Source organism: Hemitrygon akajei, chromosome 32, assembly GCF_048418815.1.
Source record: "Hemitrygon akajei chromosome 32, sHemAka1.3, whole genome shotgun sequence".
Classification (NCBI taxonomy): Eukaryota; Metazoa; Chordata; class Chondrichthyes; order Myliobatiformes; family Dasyatidae; genus Hemitrygon; species Hemitrygon akajei.
In genome coordinates, this window is record NC_133155.1 from 30,515,168 (window position 1) to 30,531,520 (window position 16,353).

Consider the following 16,353-nt stretch of genomic DNA (forward strand, 5'->3'; position numbering starts at 1 on the left):
CCAAAATGCTAAACCCTCCTGGTGCCTTTTATGTATGACATCCAGCAAAATCACATCCAAAATGTTCAGCATTTTAGGATTCTGGCTCCAAACCAACCTATTGTTTTTATTCCAGTTGACATATCTAGTTTTGCTAGTCAATCATCAATGCAAATACCTGTGTCAGGCTGCTTTGACTAGAGCTCAGCATTTAACACCATCATTCCTACAGTCCTGATCGAAAAGCTACAGAACCCTAGGCCTCTGTACCTCCCTCTGCAACTGGATCCCCAACTTCCTAACCAGAAGTCCACAATCTGCGCAGATTGGAAATAACATCTTCACTTCACTGACATCAACACTGACACACCTCAGGGATGTGTGCTTAGCCCACTGATCTACTCTCTCTACACCCATAACTGTGTAGCAATGTATAGCTCTCTATAAATTTGCTGATTATACAACCATTGTTGGCAGAACTTCACTTGGTGATGAATGGGCATACAGGAGTGAGATATACCAGTTTTTTGAGTGGTGTCACAGCAACAACCTGGCACTCAACATCAGCAAGACCGAAGAGCTGATTGTGGACTTCAGGAAGGGTAAGACGAGGGAACATAAACCAATCCTCATAGAGGGATCAAAGTGGAGAGAGCGAGTAATTTCCTGGGTGTCAAGATCTCTGAAGACCTAACCTGGACACAGCATATTGATGCAGCTATAAAAGAGGGCAAGACAGCGGCTATATTTCATTAGGAGTTTGACGAGATTTGGTTTGTCAACTAGAAGTCTCAGAAATTTTTACAAATGTACCAAGGAGAGCATTCTGATTGGCTGCATCACTCTCTGGTATTGGCGGGGGGGCTAAGTTTTGAGGATTAATTTATTATCAAAGCACGTATCCCCATGCAGCTCTGAGATTTGTCTTCTCCAGATAGCCACAAAACAAAGACAGAACACGAAAGTGGTTCAGAGAGAAACATGAAACCCACCTCCACCCCATGCAAAAAAAAGAGCATCACCCCAATCATCAATGCCCCCCCCCCCACAAACAAACTGGAACAGGAACATCAACACCCAAAAAGCAACCCCTCCCGTTACTGCACAAGATCGAAGTAAGTAGCAGAAACTTGTAAAATTAGTCAGCTCCATCATGGGTACCAGCCTCTGTAGCCTGTTTTCTAAATGGACATTGACACTACCTTGTAACTTTATAAGAATCAAAATCAGATTCATTATCACTGGCACGTGTTGTGAAATTTGTTTATGGCAGCAGTTCAATGCAATACACAATACAGAAGAAAAAAGATAAAAAGTAAATCAATTACAGTATATGTACATTGAATAGATTAAAAATCATGTAAAAACAGAAATAATATATATAAAAAAACTGAAGTAGTGTTCATGGGTTCAATATCGATTTAGGAATCGGATGGCAGAGGGGAAGAAGCTGTTCTTGAATCGTTGGGTGTGTGCCTTCAGGTTTCTGTACCTCCTTCCTGATGGTAACAGTGAGAAAACGGAATGCCCCAGGTGCAAGGGGTCCTTGTTCCTGTTACTTTGCAGTACTTATTTTAATTTAACTATTTAATAGACATATTGTCAGATGACCGGCAGGTGGTAAGAGTGGGCTCCCTCACCTCTGCCCCTCAACACAGGTACCCCTCAGGCTGTGTCCCAAGCCCCCTTCTTTACTCTATGTATACTCATGACTGTGTTGCCACCCACAGAACCAATCTGCTAATTAAATTTGCTGATGATACTACATTGATTGGCCTAATCGCAAATAATAATGAGGCAGCCTACAGAGAAGAAGTCCTCACCCTGACACAGTGGTGTCCAGAAAACAATGGAGCTGGTTGTGGACTACAGGAAGAATGGAGACAGGCTAACCCCTACTGACATAAATGGATCTGGGGTTGAGAGGGTGAATACCTTTTCTCGACATAAACATCACTCAGGATCTCACGTGGTCTGTACATACTGGCTGTGTGGCGAGAAAGGCACAACAGTGCCTCTTTCACCTCAGACAGTTGAAAAAGTTTGGTGTGGGCCCCCAAATCCTAAGAAGTTTCTCTAGGGGCACAATTGAGAGCATCCTGACTGGCTGCATCACTGCCTGGTATGGGAACTGTACCTCCCTCAATCGCAGGGCTCTGCAGAGAGTGGTGCGGACAGCCCAGCGCATCTGAAATTGTGAACTTCCTATGATTCAGGACACTTACAAAGGGACACTTACAAACTGTGTGTAAAAAGGGCCCAAAGGATCATTTGGGGACCCGAGTCACCCCAACCACAAATGTTCCAGCTACTACCATCTAGGAAGCGGTACCGCAGCGTATAACCAAGGACCAGCAGGCTCTGGGACAGCTTCTCCCACCAGGCCATCAGATTAATTATGTCACTCTGATACAACTGTATTTCCATTTTATATTGACTGTCCTGCTGTACATACTATTTATCACAAATTACTATAAGTTTGTACATTGCACATTTAGACAGAGATGTGACGTAGAAATTTCTACTCTTCGTGTGAAGGATGTAATAAAGTCAATTCAATTATATATATTTAAAGGAACAATTTTTTTCTTTATATTTATCATGCATTTCATCGTATTGCTGCCGCAAAGTTAACAAATTTCACAATGTACGCCGGTGATATTAAATCTGGTTATGAAACCGATTCTGAATGCAGAGTCCAAGCTCTATCATTATTCTTCTTTCTTAACTTTATTTTTAACCGTTCTATCACCTTATCTCATCGCCTCAGTCGTCCTGAAAAAAGTTAATGGCCAATGTGACATAAACCTTACCTGGTCATACTTGATGAGTTTTGTATAATCCTTTGCTGCTATTAGCTTTTTAATTGTTTCTGCATCAGGATGATGTATCCTGTAGTTCAAATCTCCAAGCCATATTATAACGCTTGATAAATTAAAACAAAACAAAGTTACAAATAATTATGAGCAAACATAGACAAATTCCCAGATTCTCATTTCTTCCCACAGAGAGTCATATTCCTTACATACGCTCAGTGACCACTTTATTAGGTACACCCCTACACCTTCTCATTAATGCAAATATCTAATCAGCCAATGATGCAACAGCACCTCAGTGCGTAAAAGCATGCAGACATTGTCAAGAGGTTCAGTTGTTGCTCAGACCAAACGTCAGAGAGGGGAAGAAATGTGATCTGAGTGACTTTAACTTAGTTGACATTGTTGACAGTTCCAACAATTGCTGGTGCCAGATGGGGTGGTTTGAGTATCTCAGAAACTGCTGATTTTCTGGGTTCTTCACGCACAACAATCTTGAGAGTTCACAGAGAATGGCACGAGAAACAAAAAAAAGCAAATCCAGTGACAGCAGTTCTGTGGTGAAAATCCGTTGCTAATGAGAAAGGTCAGACTGGCTCAAGTTGACAGGAAGGCGACAGTAACTCAAAGATCCACTCATTACAAAAGTGGTGTGCCGAAGAGCATTTCCAAACACACAATATGTAGAACCCTGAAGTGGAAGACCATATGCACACACTCAGCGGCCACTTTACTGGATACAGGAGGTACGCAGTATCATGGCCACTGAATATATAGGACATCAGCCTAACAATGCTCATTCAACAAGAACCATTCTTCATGCGTGAGCCATACATGTTATAAAAACTTGACAGTGGTAAGATACATACAACAATATTTAAGGTCGCAATGTTTTATCCCAATAATCATTTTCACGTCAGGTAAACGTCCCTCAATTCAGCTTCACTTCAACTATTTGAGAAACACTCCCGAGTAAACACAAAGAATATTAATAATAAAATCATAACCTTTTCTGCTTCTTAATTACAAATGTACTATTTATTAAAGATAAAAAAATTAGGAAAGGAACATAAAGCTCACAGTTATATTACCAACGAATTCAACTGATAGTTCTAAAATTTCCTTGCCTGCTGGTGAACTGCTCTGAAATGAGATTAAATGTTCTTTATGAAACCTATAAGATGTTTACCTTTTCCCATGAAGAAATTGGGGTAGTCTCACATGGTCACATTTACACCAGAAAAAAAAAGTTTTAGATCTGTATCCAGGGTTATGCTCCAAACAAGTCTCTTCCACCCTTTCTCCACTCACGCCATCAATATTTCCTTTGATTCCTTTCTCCAACTTTTAAACACTTGTCAACGTCAACTAGCTCCAGAGTATTCTAAATTCTAACCAGTCTGCATGTCAACTCAAGTTTCTCCAGAATTCCTATGAAATTTTATCACTTTATTATTGAATTTGTTGAATATATCAGTAACGTTCTTAATTGTGATCTTTGTTTCTTTCTACTCTTGTCTGCTTTGCATTTAATCCGTTAAATCCCTTTATAACCAAGTGAGACCATTGGTTGTGGGAACATTTCAATGATGAGACAAGTGAGTGAAGTTAACCCCTTTTGTTTCTGACTGATATTACTTGGCATAAAACATGGGTGAGCTTTTTGGAGACATCCAGTAGTTCCCTGTTCTGTGACATCAAATTGTGCTTATAGAAAGTTGATTTTACCGGAACCAATTCAGGCCATGCCCTTTTCTCGCTGCTGCCAACAGGAAAGTACAAGAGCTTCAGTACTCGCACCGCCAGGGTCAAGAACAGTTACTACCCCTCAACCATCAGGCTCTTGAACAGAAGAGGATAACTTCACTCACTTGCCCATCATTGAACTATTCCCACAACCAATGATCTCTCTTTAGGTACTATTTATCTCATTATCTCATGCTCTCATTATTTATGGCTACTTGTTTATATTTGCATTTGCACAGATTGCTGTCTTCTGCACTCTGGTTGATCATTCATTGATCCTGTAATAATTACAGAAAGCCTCAGGATTGTATGTGGTCATACACGTACTGATAACAGCATTTACTTTGAACCTTGAATACGTGACCTTCCTTTGAATCAGAGATGAACAATTTTATGCAAGCCATCATTTTAGTCCAGCCACTTACTCATGCTTCATGATCGTAAGCGACGTTAATGGCAGGTTAGACGGAACAAAACGCATTCTGGAGCAGATTTCTTTGTAGTCCTGGTTCCGTCTGTCACATTCTTCAGTGTGTGCTGCGAGGTGGGAGTTCACGATACACAAGGAGGTGTTATGAAACTGAAATCTTATACTCACTCCGCCCTTGTTACCCTTGAAAGAAAAATACATTTGAAAAGTGTGAGATTTAAAAATACAGAATAGTAAAAGTCAAAAGACAAAATACCAGCTGTCCACTTCCTTTCCGGTCCTGAAGTACAGAGAGTTTATTCCCCTTCATAGATGCTGGCTGTTTAGCTGAGTGCCTCCCGCATTTTTTGTGTGTCGCTCAAGATATCCAGCATTTTGTATTTGCACTAAAATGATCTCAGAATTCATTAAAAGATTTTTTGGAGAAATAATACCTTGCTAGAAATAACATTAATCATTATCTATTTATGAATTGCAGAACTTGTGCATTTTACAACAGGTTGGATACTGCAGGCGTTTTAGTTCCACCACTTACTCATGCGTTATGCTAACGGCAAGAATTCTGGATGACCACCTGAATTCCTACACCTGGGATCTCTGTCCGTCCTCTCGGCTGTTTGCAGAATTTCCGCAACTAAACGGATGCCGCACACTTTCAGGTAGAAAAGTGGGCTGTTTAAGATTCTGTGCCGAGGCCAAGTGAGCAGGTGGTTGAGACAGAGATTGAGAGTGACTGAGCAATGATCTGTTTCTGCCAGCAGGAGTGGCATTTGGGTGACATGTTCCAGAACTGCTGGCTAGAGTGGAGGTGGGAAGGAATGAGAGACACCGCAGGTTTTTGCTGTGGCGGTCTGGGCCGATGGAGAGTGAAGGCGGGTCGTACTCTAGGTTGCTCGCTAGAAAAGGCAGAACCTGGATTTCAGTGAACTGGGAGTAGTTATGGGGAGGGCGAGTGGAGACTGAAAATCTGGTTGAGTGGTGCCACAACAACAATCTCCCACTCAACATCAGCAATCAAAGGAGTTGATTTTCAACTACAGGGAAAAGAAGTCAGAGGTCCTCATTAGGAAAACAGAAGTGGAGAGGGTCAGTAGCTTTAAATTCCTCGGCATCAATACAGCAGAAGATCGGAACTGGAACTACCACTAAGCGTACTCACAAAGACTGCACAACAGCACCTCTACGTTCTTAGAAAGTGGTGTAGATTCAGCATGCTACCAAAAACTTCCGACAAGCTTCTATGGACACACAGTGCAGAGTATCCTAATTGGTTGCATCAAGGTTGCAACACCAACGGCCAGGAAAGGAAAAGGCTGCGGAAAATGGTGGATGCAGCCCAGTCCATCACGTGGAACACTGCCACACAAAAAAAAACAGCAGCCATCAAAGATGTCCACCATCCAAGCTCTGCCCTCTCCTCACTACTACCAGTGAATAGGAGCCACAGAAGCCTTAGGTGCCACAGTAAACTATTCAAGAACAATTATTACCCTACAACCATGTATCCTGAACTGGTGAGAGTAACTTAATTCACCACTACTCTGACCTATTCTACAACCTACAGACCCACTTTCAATGACTCTTTAAAATTCATGTTCTCAGTGTTAGTTTTATTTGCAGTTTGTCTTCTTTTCCATTGGTATTTGTTAGTATTTGTTTATTTTTGTAAAATTCTATTATATTTCTTTTCTTTCTGAAAATGCCTGCAAGAAAGTGAATCTCAAGGTAGTAAAATAGTAACATATAATGAATTTACTTTGATCTTTCAACTTATCCTCTTGCCTGACACACCTCAGCCTAGGAAAAGAATACTCCCAATATCCAGCCAGTTTAGCCCTGTCAGAACGTTGTAACTATCAGCAAATCTCTCATTGTTCAAAACTCTGAATGCAAAACCAATCAACCCAATCCCTCCTCATGGACCAACCCAGCCACCCCAGGACGGGTGAATATTTATTACTCTCTGTGGTAACCTCACTGTTTTTGAAGTAATCAAAATGAAACTGCACCCGACAGTCTTGCTGTGCCTGGCCCACCCTGGTTCCCGTTGTCAAATTCTCTTGCTATTGAGGCCAACTTGCAGCGTTTATGCAGTCAGCGATTCCACACCATGCCTGCGCTACGAAGTGGTTGTAACTGAGCCAAAACACACTACAATTTGAGAACGAGAAGGGAAAATCGGATGTGTCAGTATTACAGTGGAACAAAGGGAACTGTGGAGCTATGAGGGAGGAGCTGGCCAAAGTTCAATGGAACAATACCCTAGCAGGGAAGACAGTGGAACAACAATGGCAGGTATTTCTGGGAATAATGCAGAAGGTGCAGGATCGGTTCATTCCAAAGAGGAGGAAAGATCCTAAGGGGAGTAAGGGGCGGCCGTGGCTGACGAGGGAAGTAAAGGGCAGTATAAAAATAAAAGAGAAGAAGTATAACATAGCAAAGATGAGTGGGAAACCGGAGGACTGGGAAGCTTTTAAAGAGCAACAGAAGATAACAAAAAAGGCAATATGCCAAGAAAAAATGAGGCACGAAGGTAAACTAGCCAAGAATATAAAGGAGGATAGTAAAAGCTTCTTTGGGTATGTGAATAGCAAAAAAATAGTTAAGACCAAAATTGGGCCATTAAAGACAGAAGCGGGTGAATTTATTATGGGGAACAAGGAAATGGCAGATGAGTTGAACAGGTACTTTGGATCTGTCTTCACTAGGGAAGACACAAACAATCTCCCAGATGTAATAGTGGCCAAAGGAGCTAGGGTAATGGATGAACTGAAGGAAATTTATATTAGGCAAGAAACGGTGTTGGATAGACTGTTGAGTCTGAAGGCTGATAAGTCCCTGGGACCTGATGGTCTGCATCCCAGGGTACTTAAAGAGGTGGCTCTAGAAATCGTGGACGCATTGGTAATCATTTTCCAATGTTCTATAGATTCAGGAACAGTTCCTGCTGATTGGAGGGTGGCTAATGTTGTCCCACTTTTCAAGAAAGGAGGGAGAGAGAAAACAGGGAATTATAGACCGGTTAGCCTGACGTCAGTGGTGGGAAAGATGCTGGAGTCAATTATAAAAGAGGAAATTTCGACACATTTGGATAGCAGTAGAAGGATCAGTCCAAGTCAGCATGGATTTATGAAGGGAAAATCATGCTTGACTAATCTTCTGGAGTTTTTTGAGGATGTAACTACGAAAATGGACAAGGGAGAGCCAGTGGATGTAGTGTACCTGGACTTCCAGAAAGCTTTTGATAAAGTCCCACATAGGAGATTAGTGGGCAAAATTAGGGCACACGGGATTGGGGGCAGAGTACGGACATGGATTGAAAATTGGCTGGCTGACAGGAAACAGAGTAGTGATTAACGGGTCCCTTTCGGAATGGCAGGCTGTGACCAGTGGGGTACCGCAAGGTTCGGTGCTGGGACCATAGCTGTTTACAATATACATTAATGATTTAGATAGATAGATAGATACTTTATTCATCCCCATGGGGAAATTCAACTTTTTTCCAATGTCCCATACACTTGTTGTAGCAAAACTAATTACATACAATACTTAACTCAGTAAAAAATGATATGCATCTAAATCACTATCTCAAAAAGCATTAATAATAGCTTTTAAAAAAAAGTTCTTAAGTCCTGGCGGTAGAATTGTAAAGCCTAATGGCATTGGGGAGTATTGACCTCTTCATCCTGTCTGAGGAGCATTGCATCGATAGTAACCTGTCGCTGAAACTGCTTCTCTGTCTCTGGATGGTGCTATGTAGAGGATGTTCAGAGTTTTCCATAATTGATCATAGCCTACTCAGCGCCCTTCGCTCAGCTACCGATGTTAAACTCTCTAGTACTTTGCCCACGACAGAGCCCGCCTTCCTTACCAGCTTATTAAGACGTGAGGCGTCCCTCTTCTTAATGCTTCCTCCCCAACACGCCACCACAAAGAAGAGGGCGCTCTCCACAACTGACCTATAGAACATCTTCAGCATCTCACTACAGACATTGAATGACGCCAACCTTCTAAGGAAGTACAGTCGACTCTGTGCCTTCCTGCACAAGGCATCTGTGTTGGCAGTCCAGTCTAGCTTCTCGTCTAACTGTACTCCCAGATACTTGTAGGTCTTAACCTGCTCCACACATTCTCCATTAATGATCACTGGCTCCATATGAGGCCTAGATCTCCTAAAGTCCACCACCATCTCCTTGGTTTGGTTTGATTTAGATGAAGGGATTAAAAGTAACATTAGCAAATTTGCTGATGACACAAAGCTGGGTGGCAGTGTGAAATGTCAGGAAGATGTTATGAGAATGCAGGGTGACTTGGTCAGGTTGGGTGAGTGGGCAAATGTATGTCAGATGCAGTTTAATGTGGATAAATGTGAGGTTATCCACTTTGGTGGCAAGAACAGGAAGGCAGATTACTATCTAAATGGAGTCAAGTTAGGAAAAGGGGAAGTACAACGAGATCTAGGTGTTCTTGTACATCAGTCAATGATAGCAAGCATGCAGGTACAGCAGGCAGTGAAGAAAGCTAATGGCATGCTGGCTTTTATAACAAGAGGAATTGAGTATAGGAGTAAAGAGGCCCTTCTGCAGCTGTACAGGGCCCTGGTGAGACCACACCTGGAGTATTGTGTGCAGTTTTGGTCTCCAAATTTGAGGAAGGACATTCTTGCTATTGAGGGAGTGCAGCGTAGGTTCACAAAGTTAATTCCCAGAATGGTGGGACTGTCATATGTTGAAAGATTGGAGCGACTGGGCTTGTATACACTGGAATTTAGAAGGATGAGAGTGGATCTGATTGAAACATATAAGATTATTAAGGGATTGGACACACTGGAGGCAGGAAGCATGTTCCCGCTGATGGGTGAGTCCAGAACTAGAGGCCACAGTTTAAGAATAAGGGGTAGGCCATTTAGAACTGAGATGCAGAAAAACTTTTTCACCCAGAGAGTGGTGGATATGTGGAATGCTCTGCCCCAGAAGGCATTGAAGTCGAAGTCTCTGGGAGCTTTCAAGAGAGAGTTAGATAGAGCTCTTATAGATAGCGGGGTCAAGGGATATGGGGAGAGGTCAGGAACGGGGTACTGATTGTGTATGATCAGCCATGATCACAGTGAATGGCGGTGCTGGCTAGAAGGGCCGAAGGGCCTACTCCTGCACCTACTGTCTATTGTCATACGAACAAGAGGAAGATGGGCAGAGCTGCCTATTCCCGTTACACAAAGGACCACAATAAAAGGAAGTTGCATTACAATGTGATAATTAGAGTGTGTGCTCTTTCTTTTATGATTTACAGGAAGAGTTACAGGTATGAGTAGCACAAGCCAGTTGTAACTTATTGATCTTTGGGTCGGTAACCTAAGCCAGGTGCTGTCAACACCTCTGGGCTAACAGACCAGCTCAGGTATAAGGTCTGCGTTTGTCAATATTGCAAGAGGGGGACTGAAGCGATGGTTGTTGAGAGAGCGAGGTGCATGGACTAATAAAAACAATGCATTAAAATCCAGTGTGGCAGCCACTAGAACCACATGACTCACTGCGACCCACATTCAGAGGAAGAAGTCTGTTTTAGATTCACACCAAAAAAAAACCCCCATCAAACCAGAGCTCTAAAAATGAACGTGTGATTGTAATGATCTTGGGTTTCTATTGTGAACAAACAAACTATCACACTGATAGCAGGATTATTAGTTACTGTTAAAATGGACGATGAGAACCTATGAAGCTGTCACAGAAGTGCCTCATGCCAGGCAAAGATAAATTCCACTAGCACGTGCACTACAGAGCTCGCTGGCACCTGCAAAATGCCAAGCAGTCTGACCTCCTCAAAGACCGCACTGCTGCTGTCTTCTTCTTTTTAATATACTGCGTCTATTTAGATGATATACCATAGCTACAAATTAGGGCGGCACGATAGCGTAGTGGTTAGCACAATGCTTTACAGTGCCAGCGACCTGGGTTCAATTCCCGCTGCTGCCTGTAAGGCATATATGTTAAACTCAAGGCCCGCGGGTGGAATTCTCTTTGGCCCGCGAGATAATATCTAATTACTCTTAAAGCTGGCCCCAGTAATCGAAGCGCCTATGGCGTATGATATGGCTAATGCTGAGTTTATTCAGGTACCAGGTTTTCAGGGTTTTTAGTGTTTATTCGGCAGTCTTCTTCATAAGAAACGGAATTTGTAAAGTGAAACACTTTGTAGTTATAGCAGAGACTGAGACACATAAGAGCAGGCTGAAAAAACGGAGGCAATGAAAGCTGCGTTCACACGCGTCCGACTGATCCGGCCCGCATGAAGCTGCATTTTGCTCAATCCGGCCCGTGACCTAAAATGAGTTTGACACCCCTGCTGAGTGTAAGGAGTTTGTATGTTCTCCCAGTGACCATGCGGGTTTCCTCCAGGCGCTCCAGTTTCCTCCCACAGTCTGAAGACATACTGGCTTAAAATAAATTACTGACATAAACTACTGACATAAATTACTCACTGTAATTTATCCTCTGATTAGGGAAGGGTTAAATTAGCTCAAATCTCTGAAAAGAGATACACTGCATCTCATTCAATCAATAAATAAGTAGATAAATATACACAAGCTAGATTTATTTATTGAAGAGAATTTAACTTAGAATCACCAAGGAAACATCATGGTCATGAGCTATATTATTTCTATTAACAAATTTCAATATTATATCTGCTGTATAAATATAAATCTACATTTGCAGTACACTATTTTTTCCAAAGAATTTCAGAAAATGGCCAAGCATGATTTCTTTATCACAAAACCATGCTGACTGTATTACCCAGAATTTTCTATTTCCCTGCTGTAACAACTTTAACAATGGATTTTTACTTATTCCATATGACAGATATTAAGCCAATTTGCTTGCAAATTTCGGCTTTTATCTCTTTTTTAAACAAAGAAGTTACTCTTGATATTTTCCAATCTGACAGAAACTTTTCTGACTCTTGGGAGTTCAAGAAAATTAAAACTGATGCATCAACTGTTTTATCATCCCTTCATTTTATCCCCAAGACGAAGTTCATGACGTTCACAGGTGGTTTGTCAGACAACAGTTCCAACAATTTACTCAACATGCTGCCTAGTGATTGTAATTTTCCTAGAGTTCTCCTTTATCTTCCAATTCGGATTTACACTAAATCCAGAATATTACTTGTATCTCTAATAGTAAAATTATTACTGTTTAATTTTTTTCACTATCTCATTTTTCATTATGAATTCCTGAGGCACTCTCTCTATAGGACCAATGCTCATTTTGTTTACTCTGCTATTTATTAAAATTTTCCAATTTTTCCAACCTGCCATCCATTTTTGTGCGCTTCTGTGTAAATCTGATACTAACTTTAACTTTGTCACCACAAACTGGAGATCTTCCCCTTGGAATTTTCCTTTCACATTAGAGCGCATCAATCCTGTGTATCTGAAAAATCCCCTTAAATGTCTGCCCCTGCATCTCAACTGATGGAAACCTCAATCTAATCTGCCATTTCATTTCAGCGAGTTCTGTTTTTTGTGCCTTCAAAGTTGTCCTGATTTACGTTTAAACTGCTAGGTTTAGATGCATTATTCTCCCTCTCAAACAGCACATAACCCTTCCTTATAAAATGCATCTTTAAACCCTTGTATTGTTCCTAAAGATCTTCATTATACCTTTTCCATGAGGAATCTGGAATCTAAACCAGCGTCCAGAGCTCCACTTTGTGTCTGACCAAGGTCTGTGCAGCACTGATGAGATATCTTGAAATAAGACTGGTTTACAACTTCTATGTTTTGCATAGAGAACTAGTTGCCATTTTTAACAGCACTGCAACAGTTTCTCCATAAATGGTACATCTGATAAATGCAGCAAATAAAGAGCATTCCTTGATTTTCACCCTCCCACCAATCTACCTTACCATTCTTCCCATTATGCCAGTTCCTACTGTTTCAACTTCCACTTCTGAAACAAACGCAGCATGTTCTTTCCTCACGTATAATATTAGCATCATTCCAACCAGGCGCACGAGCTTGATCTGAAATACAAGGCATAAGCACAGAGGAGCTTAATCTAGTGTTGCAGGGGGGGATGGGGACCAGAGTGCCAGAGATGTCAGTGGAGAAACATGTTGTTAAGCCGACATACTAGGAATCAAAAGTTTGAGCATGGTGGGACTCACTTTGCATGTATTTTACTGCCAGGAGTATTGTAGGGAAGGCAAATGAACTCAGCACACCTGGAATTATGACACTGTTGCCATTAGCAAGACTTGGCTGACAGTTTAATGTTAAGGGTTTCCCTTGTGTTAGATGAGATATAGTGGGAGGGATTAAAGGGGGTGGGGTGGCATTACTAGTCAGGGAAAATGTTATAGCAGTGCTCAGACAGGACAGACTGTACAGCTCGTCTAGTGAGGCTTTATGGGTGAAACTGAGGATTAAGAAAGGTATGACCATGTTAATGGGATCATATTATAGATCACCCATCAGCCAATGGGAATTAGAGGAGCAAATTTGCAGAGAGATCACAGACCGGTGTAAGAAAAATAAAGTTGTGATAGTTGGTGATTTTAACATTCCACATATTGACTAAGACTCCCATATTACAAAGGAGCTGGATAGGAAAGTGTTTCCTTAATCTGTACATAGAAGTTCCAAATGCAGAGTACAACTAGAGAGTCTTATTAGGAAACGAGACAGGGCAAGGGATAGAAGTTTGTGTAGGGGAACACTTTGTACCTAATGATCATAATGCCATTGGTTTCAAGTTAACTATGGAGGAGGATAGGTTTGGTCCTTGGGTTGAGGTTCTAAATTGGAAAAAGGCCAATTCTGATGGTATCGGAAAGGATCTGGCAGGTGTGGAGTGGGACAGGCCGCTTTCTGGCAATCATGTACTTGGTAAGTGGAATGCCTTCAAAAGTGAAACTTTGAGACTGTCAGAATAAAAGGCAAGGATAACAGGTTTAAGGAACATCGATTTCCCAAAGATGTTGAGGCCTAGTTGAGGTAAAAAAAAATAAGGTGTATAGCAGGTAGGAACAAACAAGGTACTTGAGGAATACAAGAAATGCAAGTGGACACTTAAGAAGGAAATCAGGTAGGCTAAAAGAAGGCATGAGGTTGATCTAGCAGAGAAGGTAAAGGGGAATCCTGGGGGGATTCTACAGATACATTCAGAGCAAAAGGAGAGCAAGGGATAAAACTGGTCCGCAGAAAGATCAGAAGGGTAATCTATGTGCGTAGTCAAAAGAAATGGGGGAGATATTAAATGGATATTTTACAACTGTATTTACTCAGGAGATGGACACGAGGCCAAGCAGAAGCAAGGTAATCAACCCTGTACTGATCACAGAGGAGGTCTTTGGGTCTTGAGGCAAAAAGCGGGTGGATAAACCGCCAGGGCATAATACGGTAACCTTGTAGGATGCAAGTGCAGAAATTGCAGGGACCCCAGCAGAGATATTCAAAACATTCTTAGCCATGGTGAGATGCAGGATTGAAGGATAGCTATTCTGCTGTTTAGGAAAGGCTCTAAAACTAAACCAGAAAATTATAGGCCTATGAGTCTGACATCAGTAGTGGGAAATTGATTGGAAGGTATTCTAAGGGCCCAGATTTATAAATACTTGGATAGACAGGGACTGATTAGGAATAGTCATCATGGCTTTGTGCATGATAGGTCTTGTCTAGCCAATCTTAGAGAGTTTTTCCGAGGAAGTTACTAGGAAAATTTATGAAGGCAATGTTTTGCAAAGTAAAAGCATTTCAGGATGTATATTGCATACATTTCTCTGACATTAAAATGAACCTTTGATGGCAAGACAGTGGATGTTGTCTACATGGACTTCAGCAAGGTCTTTGACAAGGACTCACGTGTGAGGTAGGTCAGGAAAATTCAGTCACTTGGCATTCAAGAAGACATAGTAAATTGGATTAGACATTGGCTTTGTGGGAGAAGCCAGAGAGTGGTAGTAGATAGTTGCCTCTCTGACTGGAGGCCTGTATCTAGTGGAGTGCTGCAGGGATCGGTGCTGAGTCTGTTGCTGTTTGTCATCTATATCAATGATCTGAAAGACAATGTGGTTAACTAGATCAGCAAATTTGCAGATGACACCAAGATTAGGGGTGTAGTGGACTGCGAGGAAGGCTATGAGAGCTCACAGCATGATCTGGATATAACAGACAGAAAGAGGAGAGGTCAAAGAAAGATTCTGCAATGATCAAACATTACCCAGTGTACAGTAGGTCAGCATACACAGAAATGTTGAGTGAACAGCACTCACAGCAAGATAGGAAAGAAGGTTCAGTGTCTTGGATGACCTTCTGTCTGAAGATGATGGAATGATAAAGACTAGCTAAAATTACTTCGTTACACTCACCTCTAAAAGGTATCAATTTTATGGATGAGAGTTACGACAGAAGGCCACAAATGGTGAACATTATAGGTGTGGTGGGAGCTAGTCATAGAGATTGGTCAAACAAAAATCTTAATATTCATTTGATATCAGTGTTATAGGAAGCAGAGTTTCAAGCTGATACAAGACAGCTTTGGTCTTCTCAGGATGAAAATTTGGCTGCAGTACTGGAAACTGGATAATCAGACTGCCAACTTAAGAGAAAAAGGCTGGTGAGCTAGAAAGAGGATTGTGTGCATCCCTGGAAAATGACAACATGCTTTTGGATAAATCTGGTGAATGACTCCATACAGAAAAGGAGGAGAATGGAAAAAACACAAAATGTAATAAACTCCAGGTAACCTGCCCTGTTTAAATCGCCTGAGAGTTGCTCAGGTTCCAAGGCCAACTTGGAAACTAAGTTACACAATTTTTTCATTAATCACAGGAAACACTGAACAGTGAACTTCAAAACTGCGAAAGAAAGAATTTGTAGAGTGACATGATTGGATCCAGAAATTGTTCCTGACAAAGGGGGGAGAAAGCAATTTTCATCCACACAGAGCCACAAAGATAGGGCTACTTGCTCAAACAATTTTATTTTTTGCCATGTTACTGCAATAATTATATTGTACTGTCCCAACAGAGCTGCATTAAGAGAAGACAATAACCGTACCTTTGCATATGTGGCTGACGGATGAAGACTTTCAGACACAGCCACGAACCACTCCTCTTCCTTTGGAGTATCATTAAAAAGAAATGCTTCCTTGCTCAGGTCAATTTCTTGAAAACTTGTAAGAAGAAGCAACGAAAAGCTCACCTTACCCTTTTGCTAATCAGAACGTCAGTAAGAAGTCAGCATCATTCCTCCAAAGAGGTTTGGATAGCACAGTGTTTATTCCCAAGTACTTTAAATAACTTAGTCATGGTTAACAGCGACACATCATAGGAAGCATCAATTTAGTTCTTAAGCTAAGTCCATGTAAGTGTCCGTGGTGT

The 16,353-nt window shown here is 41.5% G+C and overlaps 1 protein-coding gene across 6 annotated transcripts in view; it reads right to left on the reverse strand.

The window, feature by feature from the left end:
• Nucleotides 1–16,353, reverse strand: part of inpp5b (inositol polyphosphate-5-phosphatase B) — a 192,222-nt gene that overhangs the window by 37,026 nt on the left and 138,843 nt on the right. For all 6 annotated transcript variants that reach the window (XM_073034325.1, XM_073034326.1, XM_073034323.1 and 3 more), the window contains 4 exons: nt 16,031–16,145; nt 12,877–12,993; nt 4,967–5,154; nt 2,793–2,904 (listed from right to left, as the gene is read on the reverse strand). In XM_073034325.1, coding sequence (XP_072890426.1) covers nt 2,793–2,904; nt 4,967–5,154; nt 12,877–12,993; nt 16,031–16,145 — 532 coding nt within the window. The remainder of the gene's footprint in view (nt 1–2,792; nt 2,905–4,966; nt 5,155–12,876; nt 12,994–16,030; nt 16,146–16,353) is intronic.